The sequence below is a fragment of the Oncorhynchus keta genome, unplaced genomic scaffold, assembly GCF_023373465.1.
Source record: "Oncorhynchus keta strain PuntledgeMale-10-30-2019 unplaced genomic scaffold, Oket_V2 Un_contig_1319_pilon_pilon, whole genome shotgun sequence".
Lineage (NCBI taxonomy): Eukaryota > Metazoa > Chordata > Actinopteri > Salmoniformes > Salmonidae > Oncorhynchus > Oncorhynchus keta.
Genome location: NW_026278147.1, coordinates 508,345 through 533,693, shown reverse-complemented (window position 1 = coordinate 533,693; position 25,349 = coordinate 508,345). Strand labels below are relative to the sequence as shown.

General features: G+C 43.7%; 1 protein-coding gene across 1 annotated transcript in view; it reads right to left on the bottom strand.

The window, feature by feature from the left end:
* zgc:77375 (uncharacterized protein LOC402927 homolog) overlaps positions 1-25,349 on the bottom strand; it is a 47,200-nt gene that overhangs the window by 3,664 nt on the left and 18,187 nt on the right. The window contains exons 2-7 of the mRNA XM_052501292.1: positions 15,499-15,702; positions 13,462-13,574; positions 12,619-12,712; positions 1,528-1,561; positions 1,219-1,393; positions 796-984 (exon numbers count right to left, since the gene is read on the bottom strand). Coding sequence (XP_052357252.1) covers positions 796-984; positions 1,219-1,393; positions 1,528-1,561; positions 12,619-12,712; positions 13,462-13,574; positions 15,499-15,702 — 809 coding nt within the window. The remainder of the gene's footprint in view (positions 1-795; positions 985-1,218; positions 1,394-1,527; positions 1,562-12,618; positions 12,713-13,461; positions 13,575-15,498; positions 15,703-25,349) is intronic.

Genomic DNA, 25,349 nt, shown 5'->3' with positions numbered 1-25,349 from the left:
ACCTGATAGTGTATAGTGTTCTGATGGGGTTATAACCTGATAGTGTATAGTGTTCTGATGGGTGTAGGTTATAACCTGATAGTGTATAGTGTTCTGATGGGGTTATTACCTGATAGTGTAGTGTGTTCTGATGGGTGTAGGTTATAACCTGATAGTGTATAGTGTTCTGATGGGGTTATAACCTGATAGTGTATAGTGTTCTGATGGGGTTATTACCTGATAGTGTATAGTGTTCTGATGGGGTTATTACCTGATAGTGTAGTGTGTTCTGATGGGTGTAGGTTATAACCTGATAGTGTATAGTGTTCTGATGGGGTTATTACCTGATAGTGTAGTGTGTTCTGATGGGTGTAGGTTATAACCTGATAGTGTATAGTGTTCTGATGGGTGTAGGTTATAACCTGATAGTGTATAGTGTTCTGATGGGGTTATTACCTGATAGTGTAGTGTGTTCTGATGGGTGTAGGTTATAACCTGATAGTGTATAGTGTTCTGATGGGGTTATTACCTGATAGTGTAGTGTGTTCTGATGGGTGTAGGTTATAACCTTATAGTGTATAGTGTTCTGATGGGGTTCTAACCCGATAGTGTATAGTGTTCTGAAGGTTGTAGGTTCTAACCCGATAGTGTATAGTGTTCTGATGAGGTTCTAACCCGATAGCGTAGAGTGTTCTGATGAGGTTCTAACCCGATAGTGTATACTGCTCTGATGAGGTTATTACCCGATAGCGTAGAGTGTTCTGAAGGTTGTAGGTTCTAACCCGATAGTGTATACTGCTCTGATGAGGTTATTACCCGATAGCGTAGAGTGTTCTTATAGGTGTCCTCCAGCCTCTCTCTGCAGCCTGCTCCCTGATGAGGTACTCAGCGAAGTGATATGTTAGTTCAGAAGGTTTCCCCATCAGAGCTTCGTACTTCAGCTCCTGACCCGTTATCTTCCTGTAGATGTTCTCCAGACACACAAGGAACATCCCGTGGCCAAACCTACGCAAACACACACACACACACACACACACACACACACACACACACACACACACACACACACACACTACACACACACACACACACACACACACACACACACACACACACACACACACACACACACACACACACACACACACAATGACTACACAATGACTGGCAGTGTGACTAAAACCTTTGTCAACCGATGTTCCATGTCACTTAGTGTCATCTTTCTCAGTGACTTGTTACCGTGGAGACTGGGCCTCGGCCATCCACATCAGGTCCATGTTACAGGCCAGCAGCGGCAGGTGGGAGGAGTGACGCATCTCATGGGCGTTACCCAGGCTCCCATTGGTCAGCAACACATCAATGATTAGCTGCAGGTTGCTCTCCCATCGTATTGGCTCGCCGAACAGGATGACCGCTGCGACCAGGAAAAAAGAGAAACAACATCATTAAATTGTGAGTTTATACTTTCTTAAAATCTGAAAGGTTATTCTACATGTAGAACCATTATTTGGAGAAAATGTACTATGATATGAACAATATGCTTCTTACCTTGAACTATAGGGAGATTCACAATAGGTGAAGACTGCAACAAGAGAAGAATAACATTCAGGACACCAGAGTACATACACCCTGAAGTGTCCCTAGGTAACCAGAGTACATACACCCTAAAGTGTCCCTAGGACACCAGAGTACATACACCCTGAAGTGTCCCTAGGACACCAGAGTACATACACCCTAAAGTGTCCCTAGGTAACCAGAGTACATACACCCTAAAGTGTCCCTAGGTAACCAGAGTACATACACCCTGAAGTGTCCCTAGGACACCAGAGTACATACACCCTGAAGTGTCCCTAGGACACCAGAGTACATACACCCTAAAGTGTCCCTAGGACACCAGAGTACATACACCCTAAAGTGTCCCTAGGACACCAGAGTACATATACCCTAAAGTGTCCCTAGGACACCAGAGTACATACACCCTAAAGTGTCCCTAGGACACCAGAGTACATACACCCTAAAGTGTCCCTAGGACACCAGAGTACATACACCCTAAAGTGTCCCTAGGACACCAGAGTACATACACCCTGAAGTGTCCCTAGGTCACCAGAGTACATACACCCTAATGTGGGCACAGTCACTCTCAATCACCATCTCCTCCCTGACCTTTCACATCGCTGTGCATGTGATCCTGCTCTAGCAGAGGTAACATGGTGATACACCCTGGGTAGGGTATCCTGAGCTTCAGGTGGTAGGAATATATTTTGGGCTCCTGGATAAAAGTGTCTAAATATATATAATATTCTGAACTACCAGTATATACAATAATATACAGTAACACAACATGACCTACATAGGGAGAACACAGTCATAGCAGAGGTGGACTTTATGGGTTCTTGAGGCAAATGTGTTCCTTGTGAGGGGAGGGACCTATGAACTAAATTACATGACTTAGACTTTTCAATCTCTTGTTATAGAGCCACCATGTGGCCAATTGCCATGGTATTGCGTGAGAGGGTGTGGCCCTAGGGCCTTTACCATGTTGTTAAGTTGCACAGTCCAAGGCCTTTTCATCTCATGGAAGAAAAAATAAATTCTTCACCAACATGGTAGAAAGAGGAATATAATAACAATAATGAAGTGGAACAAACACAACAGGATTTCACCAGCTGCTTGAACCCCTAAACATACCAGGGTTCAGGCTGTGGGTCCACTGTGCCACCATCAGGACACATCGCCTTAGGATGAGATGCTTCTGTACTCCTGACCACACTTGGCAAATATCACAACTCTAAATCAACCAGATCATGCAATATAATATGACTATTTTAAAATGTCTACTTCTCCTGAACTGCTTAACCGATTGGAACCAAATTTGGTATATAGCATTTATGGATGCACGTCTTTAAACGACATAGCCACTATGAACCAATGAGCTTGCATGAATGTTTCTTCCTGTCCAACACCGCCACCATGCGACCAAACTCAACAATTTTCTTCAGGTTAGCTTGACTCACCTCCCTGAGCGTGTGTGACAAATTTCATCACTCTGAGTCAAACAGATCAAGAGAGATAAACATGTGCCCATTATAGCGACTCAATTTAGATAAATTGAGTCTTGCATGGTATTGCATGAGAGGGTGTGGCCATTATGTTGCTAATCTGAACATTCCTGACATTTTCATCTCAAGGGGATTATTTTCTTCACCAGTAACTAGAAAAGTACATTTCCTGTAGAAAATGTGGTGTGCTTGCTAGCTTGTGAAGCTCAATTAATTGATAGGATATGATAGCCTGAGCAAGTGAAAGTTGGTCTGGTGTCTCTTGCTTGAATGGTTCAAGAGTTACTGTTGGTGGGTCATTTTATGCTAATTTATATAGTTGTAGTTGATACAAGTTTTAAAGAATTTTATGTTAGGATAGCCTGAACATGTGACAATTGGTTTGGTGTTTCTAGCTTGAATGATTCAAGTGTTTTAATTTTTTAATTTTACCTTTATTTAACCAGGCAAGTTAGTTAAGAACACATTCTTATTTTCAATGACGACCTGGGAACAGGGGGTTAACTGCCTGTTCAGGGGCAGAACGACAGATTTGTACCTTCTCAGCTCAGGGATTTGAACTTGCAACCTTCCGGTTACTAGTCCAACGCTCTAACCACTAGGCTACGCAGTGGGTTATTTTATGCTATTTTTATATAGTTATAGTTGATCAAAGTTTATGAGAATTTGAAGTTATGATAGCCTGAACATGTGAACGTTTGTCTGGTGTCCCTAGCTTGAACAGTTCAATAATTATTGTTTGTGAATTATTTTTTCCATTTAAATGCATCGGTATCCATAGCAATGACTTCGTTTGAGCTGCTCAGTGACATGTTATGAGAGAGTTGACGTTAGCTAGCTTCTTTTTTCATCACTCTAAACTCCTACAAACAACTGTAACTTTTTATTGGTAGAAGATATTTTTGTTCAAAGCCAGATTTGGAAAGCAGAGAAGTAGAGGAAGATTCCATACGCTCTAAGTTTCTGGCTGACTTTTGGGGGGAGTGTAGTTTGGAACAAGTTGGGAAAAAAGTGTTAATATATTTACTAAAACTGCTGTATAGTTAGATCCGGATATTTTTGTTCTGCAAACATTTGAATAGCATAGCAGTAGACGAAGATGCCACACTCTCTAACTTTTTGTCTAACTTGTTGGGTAAGTGGTCAAATGTTAAGTTGTTTATAAAAAGTTAGAGAAAATGTTGTTGATGCAGTTACTTAAACAGCTGTAGCATTTGATCGGTACCAGATAATTCTGTTATTATTTCAGGTTTGAAAAGCAGAGAAGTAGAGGCAGATTGGTCAAAGTATCTGATGTTTCAAAAGTTACAGTGAAAGTTACAGTGAAAGTTACAGTGAAAGTTACAGTGAAAGTTACATTGAAAGTTACAGTGAAAGTTACAGTGAAAGTTACAGTGAAAGTTACAGTGAAAGTTACAGTGAAAGTTACATTGAAAGTTACATTGAAAGTTACAGTGAAAGTTACAGTGAAAGTTACAGTGAAAGTTACATTGAAAGTTACATTGAAAGTTACAGTGAAAGTTACATTGAAAGTTACATTGAAAGTTACAGTGAAAGTTACAGTGAAAGTTACAGTGAAAGTTACATTGAAAGTTACATTGAAAGTTACAGTGAAAGTTACAGTGAAAGTTACAGTGAAAGTTACAGTGAAAGTTACAGTGAAAGTTACAGTGAAAGTTACATTGAAAGTTACAGTGAAAGTTACAGTGAAAGTTACATTGAAAGTTACAGTGAAAGTTACATTGAAAGTTACATTGAAAGTTACAGTGAAAGTTACAGTGAAAGTTACATTGAAAGTTACATTGAAAGTTACATTGAAAGTTACAGTGAAAGTTACAGTGAAAGTTACATTGAAAGTTACAGTGAAAGTTACATTGAAAGTTACATTGAAAGTTACAGTGAAAGTTACAGTGAAAGTTACATTGAAAGTTACATTGAAAGTTACATTGAAAGTTACAGTGAATGTTGGAAACGTTGATGTCACAACGGGGAGCTTTAGAATGTTGAAAAAAGTTCCATTAAAATGAACGAAGATGGACAAAAAGAAAGACCAAAAAAATGTATAGTTTAAAAAGTATAAATCATTTTTTTTTTTTAAGTTGAATGCAAACACACTATTTCATAGTTTGAATGGTGTTTCTAGCTTAAACGGTGTAAGAGAAGTAGCATGCAGAAAAATAAGATGAAGATTTAAAGTATGAACTTTTGCTTCGCAAGTACCACCTAACAATAACTTGATGGTCATTTTCCATTATGAAACATTTGATGGGACTTGCCTCAACTCTTTACATGTATTTCTGTGGTAGTTGAAGAAGTTTAAAATGTTTTACTTAAGCCAAGAGTTAAATATAGTCAAATTTAAATGTTGTAAAATAATCCGTATGATTACTTTGATAGACTACACTATCAACCTTATTACTTTGGATTTTGTTAGATCACAAATAACTACACTCAGAAAAAGTTCCAGAAAATGTTGAGGTCACTTAAACAGCTGTAACGTTTGGTTGGTACCAGATCATTCTGTTATTATTCCAGATTTGAACAGCAGAGAAGTAGAGGAAGATGTCACAACCTTTGACTCTTTGTGTAAGTTTTTGTCAAAGTGGTCAAAGTAGCTGATTTGTGTCAAAAGTTGCATTGTTGCATTTACAGTGGATGGAAGTTGGAAGTGATGACGTCACAATAATTAGCCACATTAAAGTGAATGAAGAAAGACGTTTTAAAGTGTGAATGGTGTTTGTCGCAGTGTAAGTAAGAGGAGTAGCGTGCAGGAGAAGAATAAAAAGAAGTACAACAAAGTTTTAGAATGTGACGTTTGCTTCGTACGTCCCATTAATAACAATAAAAAGTGAGAATTATGTTGAAGATTTAAGTGGGGGCTTTTGCCTTGCAAACCCCACAATAATTAAAGCAGCGAGCAGTGTTGTCAGGGTTCAAGCTAGGTACTGTTGTTTATTGTTGGTAAATGTTGAAGTGAGTTGAGAAGTTGTTGTAGGATGGCAAAAGTGTTAGTACTACCTGAACAGGTGCATCAGGAGTTTTGATAGTGTTTCACTATGAAAACTTTCACATACATACTGTAAATGCACATAGTCAAACACACACACACACACACACACACACACACACACACACACACACACACACACACACACACACACACACACACACACACACACACACACACACACACACTCGCATCATAATGTCACCCTCTGGACAAATTGGACACATCACCCTAGGATGAGCTACTTCTGTACTCCTTACCACACTTGCCAAATATCACAACTCGACATCAACCAATCATGCAATAGTCCTTTGATCTATTTTGGACCATTTGTAATGATGTTGACTACTTTAAATGTCTTCTTCACTTCCTGTTGAACACAGAACGAGGGAGAGCTCGATTTGTTGTTTTGGAAAGTTTTGAAAGTCTATTGGAAAAGTTTGGTTTCTAGCTAGCTACCTTTTGATTTTGGATCCTGTGACATGGTTGGCATCAGTTGCTGGGACTGTTACTATCTGTCCAGTCTAGGACAGACCCCAAGGCCGGATCTGAGGAGCTGTTTGGGGGCCCCAGTGCCCCCGCACATTGACTCTGTACCGGTAACCCCTGTATATAGCCTCCACATTGACTCTGTACCGGTACCCCCTGTATATAGCCTCCACATTGACTCTGTACCGGTACCTCCTGTATATAGCCTCCACATTGACTCTGTACCGTAACACCCTGTATATAACCTCCACATTGACTCTGTACCGGTACACCCTGTATATAGCCTCCATATTGACTCTGTACCAGTACCCCCTGTATATAGCCTCCACATTGACTCTGTACTGGTACCCCCTGTATATAGCCTCCACATTGACTCTGTACCGGTACCCCTGTATATAGCCTCCACATTGACTCTGTACCGGTACCCCCTGTATATAGCCTCCACATTGACTCTGTACCGGTACCCCTGTATATAGCCTCCACATTGACTCTGTACTGGTACCCCTGTATATAGCCTCCACATTGACTCTGTACCGGTACCCCTGTATATAGCCTCCACATTGACTCTGTACCGTAACACCCTGTATATAACCTCCACATTGACTCTGTACCGGTACCCCTGTATATAGCCTCCACATTGACTCTGTACTGGTACCCCTGTATATAGCCTCCACATTGACTCTGTACCAGTACCCCTGTATATAGCCTCCACATTGACTCAGTACCAGTACCCCTGTATATAGCCTCCACATTGACTCTGTACTGGTACCCCTGTATATAGCCTCCACATTGACTCTGTACTGGTACCCCTGTATATAGCCTCCACATTGACTCTGTACCAGTACCCCTGTATATAGCCTCCACATTGACTCTGTACCAGTACCCCTGTATATAGCCTCCACATTGACTCTGTACTGGTACCCCTGTATATAACCTCCACATTGACTCTGTACTGGTACCCCTGTATATAGCCTCCACATTGACTCTGTACCGGTACCCCTGGATATAGCCTCCACATTGACTCAGTACCGGTACACCCTGTATATAGCCTCCACATTGACTCTGTACTGGTACCCCTGTATATAGCCTCCACATTGACTCTGTACCTGTACCCCTGTATATAGTCTCCACATTGACTCTGTACCGGTACCCCTGTATATAGCCTCCACATTGACTCTGTACCGGTACCCCCTGTATATAGCCTCCACATTGACTCTGTACTGGTACCCCTGTATATAGCCTCCACATTGACTCTGTACCGGTACCCCTGTATATAGCCTCCACATTGACTCTGTACCGGTACCCCTGTATATAGCCTCCACATTGACTCTGTAAAGGTACCCCTGTATATAGCCTCCACATTGACTCTGTACCGGTACCCCTGTATATAGCCTCCACATTGACTCTGTACCGGTACCCCTGTATATAGCCTCCACATTGACTCTGTACCGGTACCCTGTATATAGCCTCCACATTGACTCTGTACCGGTACCCCTGTATATAGCCTCCACATTGACTCTGTACCGGTACCCCTGTATATAGCCTCCACATTGACTCTGTACCGGTACCCCTGTATATAGCCTCCACATTGACTCTGTACCGGTACCCCTGTATATAGCCTCCACATTGACTCTGTACCGGTACCCCCTGTATATAGCCTCCACATTGACTCTGTACTGGTACCCCTGTATATAGCCTCCACATTGACTCTGTACCGGTACCCCTGTATATAGCCTCCATATTGACTCTGTACTGGTACCCCTGTATATAGCCTCCACATTGACTCTGTACCGGTACCCCTGTATATAGCCTCCACATTGACTCTGTACCGGTACCCCTGTATATAGCCTCCACATTGACTCTGTACTGGTACCCCTGTATATAGCCTCCACATTGACTCTGTACCGGTACCCCTGTATATAGCCTCCACATTGACTCTGTACCGGTACCCCCTGTATATAGTCTCCACATTGACTCTGTACCGGTACCCCCTGTATATAGTCTCCACATTGACTCTGTACCGGTACCCCCTGTATATAGCCTCCACATTGACTCTGTACCGGTACCCCCTGTATATAGCCTCCACATTGACTCTGTACCGGTACCCCCTGTATATAGCCTCCACATTGACTTTTCCTCTTTTCCATATTATGTTTATCTCTGATAAGCTAAACAGGAAAGGGCTGAAAATAGCCCATATTAACATATGTAGCCTTAGAAATAAGATTAATGAAATCAATAACTTGCTATCATCAGATAACATTAATATATTAGCCATTTCTGACTCACTTAGATATTTAATTGTATGATACAGCAGTAGCAATACAAGGATATAACATTTGTAAGTCGCTCTGGATAAGAGCGTCTGCTAAATGACTTAAATGTAAATGTAAATGTATAGAAGAGACAGAAATGCTTATGGGGGAGGTGTTGCTGTATATATTCAGAGCCATATCCATGTAATGTTTATAGGGGAGCTGTTGCTGTATATATTCAGAGCCATATCCCTGTAATGTTTATAGGGGAGGAGTTACTGTATATATCCAGAGCCATATCCCTGTCATGTTTACAGGGGAGGAGTTACTGTATATATTCAGAGCCATATCCCTGTAATGTTTACAGGGGAGGAGTTACTGTATATATCCAGAGCCATATCCCTGTAATGTTTATAGGGGAGGTGTTACTGTATATATTCAGAGCCATATCCCTGTAATGTTTACAGGGGAGGAGTTACTGTATATATTCAGAGCCATATCCCTGTAATGTTTATAGGGGAGGAGTTACTGTATATATTCAGAGCCATATCCCTGTAATGTTTATAGGGGAGGAGTTACTGTATATATCCAGAGCCATATCCCTGTAATGTTTATAGGGGAGGTGTTGCTGTATATATTCAGAGCCATATCCCTGTAATGTTTATAGTGGAGGTGTTGTTGTATATATTCAGAGCCATATCCCTGTAATGTTTACAGGGGAGGAGTTGTATATATTCAGAGCCATATCCGTGTAATGTTTATAGGGGAGGTGTTGTATATATCCAGAGCCATATCCCTGTAATGTTTATAGGGGAGGTGTTGTATATATTCAGAGCCATATCCCTGTAATGTTTATAGTGGAGGTGTTGTTGTATATATTCAGAGCCATATCCCTGTAATGTTTACAGGGGAGGAGTTGTATATATTCAGAGCCATATCCCTGTAATGTTTATAGGGGAGGTGTTGTATATATCCAGAGCCATATCCCTGTAATGTTTATAGGGGAGGTGTTGTATATATTCAGAGCCATATCCCTGTAATGTTTATAGTGGAGGTGTTGTTGTATATATTCAGAGCCATATCCCTGTAATGTTTACAGGGGAGGAGTTGTATATATTCAGAGCCATATCCCTGTAATGTTTATAGGGGAGGTGTTGTATATATCCAGAGCCATATCCCTGTAATGTTTATAGGGGAGGTGTTGTATATATCCAGAGCCATATCCCTGTAATGTTTATAGGGGAGGTGTTGCTGTATATATTCAGAGCCATATCCCTGTAATGTTTATAGGGGAGGTGTTGTATATATTCAGAGCCATATCCCTGTAATGTTTATAGGGGAGGTGTTGTATATATTCAGAGCCATATCCCTGTAATGTTTATGGGGGAGGTGTTGTATATATTGAGAGCCATATCCCTGTAATGTTTATAGGGGAGGTGTTGTATATATTCAGAGCCATATCCCTGTAATGTTTATGGGGGAGGTGTTGTATATATTCAGAGCCATATCCCTGTAATGTTTACAGGGGAGGTGTTCTATATATTCCATATCCCTGTAATGTTTAGAGAAGATCTCATGTCAGGTGTTATTGAAGTGTTGTGGTTGCAGGTTCACCTGGCACATCTAACGCCTTTTCTTTTGGGGTGTTGCTACAGGCCACCAAAAAAAAGAGGAAACTGTATTTTGCTGCAAAGATTTTAAGATTTTTACTTTAAATTAAATTGTGAGCAGAAAGACACATACAACTCAATTTTTCATCAAATCAGATGGAGTATTCATCGTGAAACCATTTGATGTTGCCAATTATTTGAATGATTACTTAATTGGCAAAGTGGGCAAACTTAGGCAGGAAATCCCAACAACGAAGTGAGCCATTGTACTCATGCGTAAAAATAAATAAAAGCATTGCAAGTTTGAATTTTGTAAAGTTAGTGTGGGAGAGGTGGAAAAATTATTGTTATCGATCAATAATGACAAACATCCTGGCATTAACAACTTAGATGGAAAGCCACTGAGGATGGTAGCTGACTCTATAGCCACTCCTATCTGTCATATCTTTAATCTGAGCCTAGAGGAAAGTCTTTGTCCTCAGGCCTGGAGGGAAGACAAAGTAAGTCCGCAACCCAAGAGTGGTAAAGCGGCATTTGCTGGTTTTAACAGCAGACCTATCAGCTTGCTGCTAGCTCTTAGCAAACTGTTGAAAAAAATGGTGTTTGATCAAATACAATGCTATTTCTCTATAAACAAATTAACAACAGACTGTCAGCATGCTTGTAGAGAAAGGCACACAACATGTACTACACTGACACAAATGACTGATGATTGGTTGAAAGAAAATAAGAAGATTGTGGGAGCTGTCCTGTTAGATTTCAGTGCAGCCTTTGATATTATTGACCAGAACCTGTTGTTGAAAAAAATGTATGCTACAGTTCAAAAGTTTGGGGTCACTTAGAAATGTCCTTGTTTTTGAAAGAAAAGCATATTTTTTGTCCATTAAAATAACATCAAAGTGATCAGAAATACAGTGTAGACATTGTTAATGTTGTAAATGACTATTGTAGCTGGAAACGGCTGATTTTGAATGGAATATCTACATAGGTGTACAGAGGACCGTTATCAGCAACCATCACTCCTGTGTTCCAATGGCACGTTGTGTTAGCTAATCCAAGTTTATCATTTTAAAAGGCTAATTGATCATTAGAAAACCATTTTTCAATTATGTTAGCACAGCTGAAAACTGTTGTCCTGATTAAAGAAGCAATAAAACTGGCCTTCTTTAGACTAGCTGAGTATCTGGAGCATCAGAATCTGTGGGTTCGATTACAGGCTCAAAATGGCCAGAAACAAAGACATTTCTTCTGAAACTCGTCAGTCTATTCTTGTTCTGAGAAATGAAGGCTATTCCATGAGAGAAACTGAAGATCTCTCCCTTCACAGAACAGCGCAAACTGGCTCTAACCAGAATAGAAAGAGGGAGGCACGGTGCACAACTGAGCAAGAGGACAAGTACAGGCAGAGTTGAAAAGAAAAGGCCAGACTGGCCAATAAAAGTACAAAAAGATTAAGATGGGAAAAAGAACACAGACACTGAACAGAGGAAGATTGTAAAAAAGTGTTATGGACAAACAAATCTAAATTTGAGGTGTTCGGATCACAAAGAAGAACTGTGTCGAGAGACGCAGAAAAAATGAAGATGCTGGAGGAGTGCTTGATGCCATCTGTCAAGCATGGTGGAGGCAGTGTGATGGTCTGGAGGAGGTGGAGGCGGAGGTGGAGGCAATGTGATGGTCTGGTGGAGGTGGAGGCGGAGGCAATGTGATGGTCTGGTGGAGGTGGAGGGAGGCAATGTGATGGTCTGGTGGAGGTGGAGGGAGGCAATGTGATGGTCTGGTGGAGGCGGAGGCGGAGGCAATGTGATGGTCTGGTGGAGGCGGAGGGAGGCAATGTGATGGTCTTGTGGAGGGAGGCAATGTGATGGTCTGGTGGAGGCGGAGGGAGGCAATGTGATGGTCTGGTGGAGGTGGAGGGAGGCAATGTGATGGTCTTGTGGAGGGAGGCAATGTGATGGTCTTGACTATAATTCCTATTCATTTTGCAACTAATTTCATGTATATTTTAATGGAAAACAAAGACATTTCTAAGTGACCCAAACTATTGAACTGTAGTGCATGTACCCATGTTTTTAAACACAACATCTTCCAGGACTCTATCTCAAACAATATGGCCACTATGATCCAATGAGGTTGCATGAATGGTTTTTCCTGTCCAACAGCACCACTGTGCGTGCGTGCGTGCGTGCGTGCGTGCGTGCGTGCGTGCGTGTTCCTACTGGTAGTTTGGGTCGTCTGTTGTGGTCCACCATATCCAGCAGGGGGAAGTATTCTCTCAACATGTCGATGCTCACCACATTCTGGAAGCCCAGACTGGAGGAACGTTAAGGATCAACATGGTAACATCTATAACATCTAAAACATACATTTAACCTTTATTTAAGTAGGCAAGTCAGTTAAGAAACAAATTCTTATTTACATTGTCAGCCTACCCCGGACGACGCTGATTGAAGTGGATTTAACAATTGACATCAATAAGGGATCATAGCTTTCACTTCGATTCGCCTGGTCAGTCTATGTCATGGAATACTCTTAATGTTTTGTATACTCAGTGGAATTTCCACAGTTTATACTATATCAAAGACCGTTATGTATTCTCTGTGCTAGAAATGGTCTGATCATCAGCATGGCTGACGATGCTGTGTTTAGGTTTGCTAGCCCCCAGGCTGAAGCAGTAGGCCAAACCTTTAACTGAACCACAACATCATCTGCTCTTATCATCATCATCGGTGCACGAAATTTTGTTGGCTTCGCCTAAAAGTTCAGAGCACTATTATTGTATAAGCTCTCATTACTGTCCCTGGACCTGCCAGGCTGTCACCCAGTAATCACAGAGACCTTGAATGTATGGGGAGCAGATGAACCAGGGTTACAAAACACAACCAGCTGTACAGCCATGTGATCTCACTGATCAACATAGAACTACCCCTCTAAGAAAGACTAAAGGCTTTGATTGATGTTTTAAATGTCAAAGATACTCACACTGGCTGAGTAACTATATACATCTGGTGATGATAGCACAGTGAAACAGCAAGCAGAGTTAGAAGTGATTAGACAGATACTTGTTAGCGATATCCAGTACAGGTCCTTGTCCTGACACCAGAACACATTTCTCATGGTACTTCGTGAACATCCTGAGAGGACTGTGAGACAGCATCACCTGGTCCTGGGAGATCTACAAGAGAAAGACACAACACCGATACAAAGTAATCAAACACAGTGACTGTTGCAGTCTACTGAAGTGGCTGCTGCCTGAAACTACAGCCTGAAACCACCTTCAGTATAAAGTGAGAATGATAATGATTGTAGATCAGGTGACATAATTGCATGTTAATGATAATGATTTTAGGTCAGGTGACAGACACTATGACAACATCCAGACAGTTTTACATGAATGTTATTTGCACTTCTCAGTTCCGACCTCCAGGTGAATTAGCTTGCTGTAAGAGACATGAAACATGAGCCTGGCTTGCAGATACTCCCAGTGCCAGGTTTAAGGTTAGACTCCCAAGGTCAGGGTTAGAATCCCAGGGTTACGGGTTAGAACCCCGGGGTTAGGGTTGAACTCCAAGGCTCAGAGGTTAGACTCCCAAGGTTAGGGTTAAACTCCCTGTGTTAGGGTTAGATTCCCGGGTTAGGGGTTAGACTCCCAGGGTTAGGGTTAGACTCCAAGGGTTAGGGTTAGACTCCCAGGGTTAGGGGTTAGACTCCCAGGGTTAGGGGTTAGACTCCCAGGGTTAGAGGTTAGACTCCTAGGGTTAGGGGTTAGACTCCCAGAGTTAGGGGTTAGACTCCCAGGGTTAGAGGTTAGTCTCCCAAGGTTAGAGGTTAGACTCCCAAGGTTAGAGGTTGGACTCCCAGGGTTGAACTCCCAGGGTTAGACTCCCAGGGTTGGACTCCCAGGGTTAGGGGTTAGACTCCCAGGGCTTTGGGTTAGACTCCCAGGGGTTAGGGGTTAGACTCCCAGGATTAGACTCCCAGGGTTAGGGTTAGACTCCCAGGGTTAGACTCCCAGGGGTTAGACTCCCAGTGTTAGACTCCCAGGGTTAGGGGTTAGACTCCCAGGGTTAGACACCCAGGGTTAGGGGTTAGACTCCCAGGGGTTATGGGTTAGGCTCCCAGGGGTTTGGGTTAGACGCCCAGGGGTTAGGGGTTAGACTCCCAGGGTTAGACTCCCAGGGGTTATGGGTTAGATGCCCAGGGGTTAGGGGTTAGACTCCCAGGGTTAGACTCCCAGGGGTTAGGGGTTAGACTCCCAGGGTTAGACTCCCAGGGTTAGGGTTAGACTCCCAGGGTTAGGGTTAGACTCCCAGGGGTTAGGGTTAGACTCCCAGGGGTTAGGGTTAGACTCCCAGGGGTTAGGGTTAGACTCCCAGGGATTAGGGGTTAGACTCCCAGGGATTAGGGGTTAGACTCCCAGGGTTAGGGGTTAGATTTATAAGGTTAGACTCCCAGAGTTAGGGGTTAGAAACCCAGGGTTAGAGGTTGGACTCCCAGGGTTAGGGGTTAGACTCCCAGTGTTGGACTCTCAGGGTTAGACTCCCAAGGTTAGAGGTTAGACACCCAGGATTGGACTCCCAGGGTTAGACTCCCAGGGTTAGAATCCCAGGGTTGGACTCCCAGGGTTAGGGGTTAGACTCCTTGGGTTAGAGGTTAGACTCCCAGGGTTGGACTCCCAGGGTTAGTAGTCAAAGGTTAAGGTTAGGGTTGGACTCTCAGGGTTAGTAGTCAGAGGTTAGGGTTAGGGGTCAAAGGTTAGGGTTGGACTCCCAGGGTTAGTAGTCAAAGGTTAGGGTTAAGGTTAGGGTTGGACTCCCAGGGTTAGTAGTCAGAGGTTAGGGTTAGTAGTCAGAGGTTAGGGTTAGGGGTCAGAGGTTTGGGTTAGGGTTGGACTCCCAGGAATAGGGTTAGGGGTCAAAGGTTAGGGTTGGACTCCCAGGGTTATTAGTCAAAGGTTAGGGTTAGGGGTCAGAGGTTTGGGTTAGGGTTGGACTCCCAGGAATAGGGTTAGGGGTCAGAGGTTAGGGTTTGGGTTGGACTCACAGGCACTCCCAAGGTTAGGGTTAGGGGTCAGAGGGTAGAGCTAGGTTTGGACTCACAGGCACTCCCAGTATTTGAGACAGTTGATCAGCCTTCTTCTGACGGAGACAGTTTCCAGCGTTGGTGACGAACACCACAGGAACCAAGAACTGTCCTCTGGAGTCCACCAACTTCTGGAAGGCCTTTTTAGCAGCTGGAATAGGAGTCTTCCCCCGGACCAGCACCCCATCGATGTCAAACAGCAGACCGAACCCTGGCTGGATCTAGAGCACAAGGAGGATCATTGACACTTCTGAGAAAGGCATTGGACAAACCATGTGCCAAATACGGTACAACCATTCTTTACATTTCAGGTGTTGTCACACACAAACCATCCATGCATATGGCATCACAGCAAAACGGCAAGATCTGGTCCTGATCTGCACAACCAAAAGCAACCACCCCCAGACAGACGCAAACAGACCCAGACAGACCCAGACAGGCCCAGACAGACTCAGACGGATGCAAACAGAACCAAACAGGCCCAGACAACCCCAAACAGACCCAAACAGACCCAAACAGACCCAGACAACCCCAAACAGACCCAAACAGACCCAGACAACCCCAAACAGACCCAAACAGACCCAGACAACCCCAAACAGACCCAAACAGACCCAAACAGGCCCAGACAGACCCAAACAGACCCAGACAGATGCAAACGGACCCAGACAGACCCAACCAGACACAGACAGACCCACCCTAACCTCTGACCTGCACTGCAAAGAATAATAGAGCATTCTCAGAGCATAATACTAAACAATGTTTCCCAGATTTATATATATTTTTAATTATTATTTCACCTTTATTTAACCAGGTAAGCTAGCTGAGAACAAGTTCTCATTCACAACTGTGACCCAGCCAAGATAAAGCAAAGCAGTGCGACAGAAACAACAACACAGAGTTACACATGGAATAAACAAGCGTGCAGTCAATAACACAATAGAAAAAAAAGAAAGTCTATATACATTGTGTGCAAATGGCATGAGGAGGTATGGCAATAAATAGGCTATAGCAAAGTAATTACAATTTAGCAGATTAACACTGGAGTGATAGATGAGCAGATGATGGTGTGTAAGAAGTGATACTGGTGTGCAAAAGAGCAGCAAAGTAAATAAAACAATACGGGGATGAGGTAGGTAGATTGGGTGGGCTATTTACAGATGGACTATGTAGCGATCGGTTAGCTGCTCAGATAGCTGATGTTTAAAGTTAGGGAGGGAAATGTAAGTCTCCAGCTTCAGCGATTTTTCCAATTCGTTCCAGTCACTGGCAGCAGAGAACTGGAAGGAAAGGCGGCCAAAGTAGGTGTTGGCTTTGGGGATGACCAGTGAGATATTGTAACAAACCTCATCCTCTTCTTCTGAAGAGGAGTAGCGAGAAGGATCGGAGGACCAAAACACAGTGTGGTAAGTGTCCATAATGTTTAATAAAAACAACAAAACACTGGAACAAAACAAAATAACCAACGAAACAGTCCCTTGTGGCGACAAACACTGACATGCTTTACCTAGCATAGACTTGTAGATGACCTGGAGCCAGTGGGTCTGGCGACGAATATGTAGCGAGGGCCAGCCGACGAGAGCATACAGGTCGCAGTGGTGGGTGGTATAAGGCGCTTTGGTAACAAAACGGATGGCACTGTGATAGACTGCATCCAATTTGCTGAGTAGAGTATTGGAAGCTATTTTGTATATGACATCACAGAAATTGAGGATCGGTAGGATAGTCAGATTTACTCGGGTAAGTTTGGCGGCGTGAGAGAAGGAGGCTTTGTTGCGAAATAGAAAGCCGATTCTAGATTTGATTTTGGATTGGGGATTTTGGATTGGGAAGGAGAGTTTACAGTCTAGCCAGACACCTAGGTATTTGTAGTTGTCCACGTATTCTAGGTCAGAGCCGTCCAGAGTAGTGATGCTAGTCGGGTGGGCAGGTGCAGGCAGCGAACGGTTGAAAAGCATGCATTGAAGCCCGTTTGGAGGTTTATTTACACAGTGTCCAAAGAAGGGACAGATGTGTACAGAATGGTGTCGTCTGCGTAGAGGTGGATCAGGGAATCACCCGCAGCAAGAGCGACATCGTTGATATATACAAAGAAAAGAGTCGGCCCGAGAATTGAACACTGTGGCACCCCCATAGAGACTGCCAGAGGACCGGACAGCATGCCCTCCGATTTGACCCCCAAAGAGACTGATCTAGAAGAAAAAGAAACGCTCACCTATTAAGACGAGGTGCTGGCTAGCGGAGTAGAAACTTGAAAATAAAAGAGAGCCGCACACTCTTGGAGCTCAGATGCAAAAATTTAATCAGGGTATAACCCCCAAAGAGACTGCCAGATGTCTGGACAACAGGCCCTCCGATTTTACACACTGAACTTTATCTGTGAAGTAGTTGGTGAACCAGGCGAGGCAGTAATTTGAGAAACCAAGGCTATTGAGTCTGCCAATAAGAATACGGTGATTGACAGAGTCGAAAGCCTTGGCCAGGTCGATGAAGACGGCTGCACAGTACTGTCTGTTATCGATGGCGGTTATGATGTCGTTTAGTACCTTGAGCGTGGCTGAGGTGCAACCGTGACCAGCTCAGAAACCGGATTGCACAGTGGAGAAACCAGCATCATGCCAGCTTTATAAACCAGCATCGTCCCAGTTGTATAACCAGCATCATCCCAATTCCCACATTAGCCACGAAGCCCCGGAGGCTTTGTGTCTGTTTGTCAGTGTTTTGATAAGAATGGTTTCCCCTCTATCTCACTCTGTTTCACACACTTGAGGATTATTAAGAACTAACATCCGTCCTCTTTCCCAGGGGAGCACTTGTCTCTCAGTTAAGATCCACTGATACACACACACACACACACACACACACACACACACACACACACACACACACACACACACACACACACACACACACACACACACACACACACACACACACACACACACACACACACACACACACACATTCCACCCTGACCAACATCAGCCACCCTGACTCAACAATGTATTTCATAACTAGAATATGGATTAGGCTGAAATTCCTCAAAATATAGAAACTATATAAAAGCCAGAATGATCGAGCAATTAACACAACTTTATAATTTGTCTTAGTAGAATTATGTTGTTTCTCTTTGTGTCCCTGCAGGAGTTGCTCTGAGAACAGTGTGTCCAGATAAGAGCAGAGCACGATTAGGTGGATGGTGGTAGCATGTAGGCAAGAAGGAGGCAGGCAGCACCTCACCACACCACTACATATCCACAGTACCTCACCACGACATATCCACAGTACCTCACCACTACATATCTACATCACCACACCACTACATATCTACGTCACCACACCACTACATATCCACAGTACCTCACCACTACATATCCACAGTACCTTACCACTAAATATCTACATCACCTCACCACTACATATCCACAGTACCTCACCACTACATATCTACATCACCACACCACTACATATCCACAGTACCACACCACTACATATCTACATCACCACACCACTACATATCCACAGTACCTCACCACTACATATCCACAGCACCACACCACTACATATCTACATCACCACACCACTACATATCCACAGTACCTCACCACTACATATCTACATCACCACACCACTACATATCCACAGTACCTCACCACTACATATCCACACCACTACATATCTACATCACCACACCACTACATATCCACAGTACCTCACCACTACATATCTACATCACCACACCACTACATATCCACAGTACCTCACCACTACATATCTACATCACCACACCACTACATATCCACAGTACCTCACCACTACATATCTACATCACCACACCACTACATATCCACAGAACCTCACCACTACATATCTACATCACCACACCACTACATATCCACAGTACCTCACCACTACATATCTACCTCACCACACCACTCTATATCCACAGTACCTCACCACACCACTACATATCCACATCACCACACCACTACATATCCACAGTACAGCACCACACAAACTGTGGATATAGTGATAAATCCACAGTACCTCACCACACCACTACATATCCACAGTACCTCACCACACCACTACATATCCACAGTACCTCACCACTACATATTTACATCACCACACCACTACATATCAACATCACCACGCCACTACATATCTATCTCACCACAACCACTACATATCCACAGTACCTCACCACACCACTACATATCCACACCACTACATATCCACAGTACCTCACCACACCACTACATATCCACAGTACATCACCACACCACTACATATCCACAGAACCTCACCACTACATATCCACATCACCACACCACTACATATCCACATCACCACACCACTACATATCCAAAGTACCTCACCACACCACTACATATCCACAGTACCTCACCACCACACACTACATATCCACAGTACCTCACCACACCACTACATATCCACAGCACCTCACCACTACATATCTAAATCACCACACCACTACATATCCACAGTACCACACCACTATATATCTAAATCACCACACCACTACATATCCACAGTACCTCACCACACCACTACATATCCACAGCAACACACCACTATATATCCACAGTACCTCACCACTACATATTTACATCGGCACACCACTACATAACTACATCACCACTACATATCCACAGAACCTCACCATTACATATCCACAGTACCTCACCACTACATCTCCACAGTACCTCACCACACCACTACATATCCACACCACAACATATCCACATCACCACACCACTACATATCCACAGTACCACACCACTACATATCCACATCACCACACCACTACATATCCACACCACTACATCTCCACAGTACCTCACCACACCACTACATATCCACACCACAACATATCCACATCACCACACCACTACATATCCACAGTACCTCACCACTACATATCCACATCACCACACCACTACATATCCATAGTACCTCACCACTACATATCCACATCACCACACCACTACATATCCACAGTACCTCACCACTACATATATACATCGGCACACCACTACATATCCACAGTACATCACCACACCACTATATATCCACAGTACCTCACCACTACATATCCACAGTACCTCACCACTACATATATACATCACCACACCACTACATATCCACAGTACCACACCACTACATATCCACATCACCACACCACTACATATCCACAGTACCTCACCACTACATATATACATCACCACACCACTACATATCCACAGTACCACACCACTACATATCCACATCACCACACCACTACATATCCACAGTACCACACCACTACATATCTAAATCACCACACCACTACATATCCACAGTACCTCACCACAACATATCCACATCAACACACCACAACACCACACCACTACATATCCACAGTACATCACCACACCACTACATTATCCACAGTACATCACCACACCACTACATTATCCACATCACCACACCACTACATATCTACATCACCACACCACTACATATCTACATCACCACACCACTACATATTTACCTCACCACACCACTACATATCCACAGTACCACACCACTACATATCCACGTCACCAAACCACGACATATCTACATCACCACACCACTACATATCCACAGTACCTCACCACACCACTATATATCCACGTCACCACACCACTACATATCCACAGTACCACACCACTACATATCCACAGTACACCACCACACCACTACATATCCACATCACCACACCACTACATATCCACATTACCACACCACTACATATCCACATCACCAAACCACGACTTATCTACATCACCACACCAATACATATCCACAGCACCACACCACTACATATCCACATTACCACACCACTACATATCCACATCACCAAACCACGACTTATCTACACCACCACACCACTATATATCCACAGTACCTACCACACCACTACATATCCACAGCACCACACCACTACATATCCACAGTACATCACCACACCACTATATATCCACAGTACCTCACCACATCACTACATATCCACAGCACCACACCACTATATATCCACAGTACCTCACCACTACATATTTACATCACCACACCACTACATATCCACAGTACATCACCACCCCACTATATATCCACAGTACCTTACCACACCACTACATATCCACAGCACCACACCACTACATATCTACATCACCACACCACTACATATCCACAGTACACCACCACACCACTACATATCCACATCACCACACCACTACATTATCCACAGTACATCACCACACCACTACATTATCCACATCACCACACCACTACATATCTACATCACCACACCACTACATATCTACATCACCACACCACTACATATCCACATCACCACACCACTACATATCTACATCACCACACCACTACATATTTACCTCACCACGCCACTACATATCCACAGTACCTCACCACTACATATCCACAGTACCTTACCACTAAATATCTACATCACCACACCACTACATTATCCACAGTACATCACCACACCACTACATTATCCACATCACCACACCACTACATATCCACATTACCACACCACTACATATCCACATCACCAAACCACGACTTATCTACATCACCACACCAATACATATCCACAGCACCACACCACACCACTATATATCCACAGTACCTTACCACACCACTACATATCCACAGCACCACACCACTACATATCCACAGTACATCACCACACCACTATATATCCACAGTACCTTACCACACCACTACATATCCACAGCACCACACCACTACATATCCACAGTACATCACCACACCACTATATATCCACAGTACCTCACCACATCACTACATATCCACAGTACCTCACCACGCCACTACATATCCACAGAACCTCACCACTACATATCCACAGCACCACACCACTACATATCTACATCACCACACCATGACATATCCATAGTACCACACCACTACATATCCACAGTATAACACCACACCACTACATTTCCACAGCACCACACCACTACATATCCACGGTACCTCACCACAGCACTACATATCCACAGTACCACACCACACCACTATATATCCACGTCACCACACCACTACATATCCACAGTACCACACCAATACATATCCACAGTACACCACCACACCACTAAATATCCACACCACCACACCACTACATATCCACATCACCAAACCACGACATATCTACATCACCACACCACTACATATCCACAGTACCACACCACTACATATCCACATCACCAAACCACGACATATCTACATCACCACGCCACTACATATCCACAGTACCTCACCACACCACTATATATCCACGTCACCACACCACTACATATCCACAGTACCACACCACTACATATCCACAGTACACCACCACACCACTACATATCCACATTACCACACCACTACATATCCACATTACCAAACCACGACATATCTACATCACCACACCAATACATATCCACAGCACCACACCACTACATATCCACAGTACATCACCACACCACTATATATCCACAGTACCTTACCACACCACTACATATCCACAGCACCACACCACTACATATCCACAGTACATCACCACACCACTATATATCCACAGTACCTCACCACATCACTACATATCCACAGCACCACACCACTATATATCCACAGTACATCACCACTACATATCTATCTCACCACAACCACTACATATATACATCGGCACACCACTACATATCTACATCACCACGCCACTACATATCCACAGTACCACACCACTACATATCCACATCACCAAACCACGACATATCTACATCACCACACCACTACATATCCACAGTACCTCACCACACCACTATATATCCACGTCACCACACCACTACATATCCACAGTACCACACCACTACATATCCACAGTACACCACCACACCACTACATATCCACATCACCACACCATTACATATCCACAGTACCTCACCACTACATATCCACAGTACACCACCACACCATTACATATCCATAGCACCACACCACTACATATCTACATCACCACACCATTACATATCCACAGTACCTCACCACTACATATCCACAGTACACCACCACACCATTACATATCCATAGCACCACACCACTACATATCCACATCACCACACCACTACATTATCCACAGTACATCACCACACCACTACATTATCCACATCACCACACCACTACATATCTACATCACCACACCACTACATATTTACCTCACCACGCCACTACATATCCACAGTACCACACCACTACATATCCACAGCACCACACCACTACATATCTACATCACCACACCACTACATATCCACAGTACCTCACCACACCACTATATATCCACGTCACCACACCACTACATATCCACAGTACCACACCACTACATATCCACAGCACCACACCACTACATATCTACATCACCACACCACTACATATCCACAGTACCTCACCACACCACTATATATCCACGTCACCACACCATTACATATCCACAGTACCTCACCACTACATATCCACAGTACACCACCACACCACTACATTATCCACATCACCACACCACTACATATCTACATCACCACACCACTACATATCTACATCACCACGCCACTACATATCCACAGTACCACACCACTACATATCCACAGCACCACACCACTACATATCTACATCACCACACCATTACATATCCACAGTACCACACCACTACATATCCACAGCACCACACCACTACATATCCACATCACCACACCACTACATTATCCACAGTACATCACCACACCACTACATTATCCACATCACCACACCACTACATATCCACAGTACCACACCACTACATATCCACAGTACCACACCACTACATATCTACATCACCACACCACTACATATTTACCTCACCACGCCACTACATATCCACAGAACCTCACCACTACATATCCACAGCACCACACCACTACATATCTACATCACCACACCACTACATATCTACATCACCACACCACTACATATCTACATCACCACACCACTACATATCCACATCACCACACCACCACATATCCACATCACCACACCATGACATATCCATAGTACCACACCAATACATATCCACAGTATAACACCACACCACTACATTCCACAGCACCACACCACTACATATCCACGGTACCTCACCACAGCACTACATATCCACAGTACCACACCACACCACTATATATCCACGTCACCACACCACTACATATCCACAGTACCACACCACACCACTACATATCCACGGTACCTCACCACAGCACTACATATCCACGTCACCACACCACTACATATCCACAGTACCACACCACTACATATCCACAGTACACCACCACACCACTACATATCCACACCACCACACCACTACATATCCACAGTACCACACCACTACATATCCACATCACCAAACCACGACATATCCACAGTACCACACCACTACATATCCACAGTACACCACCACACCACTAAATATCCACACCACCACACCACTACATATCCACAGTACCACACCACTACATATCCACATCACCAAACCACGACATATCCACAGTACCTCACCACTACATATCTACATCACCACACCACTACATATCCACAGTACCACACCACTACATATCCACAGTACCACACCACTACATATCCACAGTACCACACCACTACATATCCACAGTACCACACCACTACATATCCACAGTACCACCCCACTATATATCCACAGTACCTTACCACACCACTACATATCCACATCACCAAACCACGACATATCTACATCACC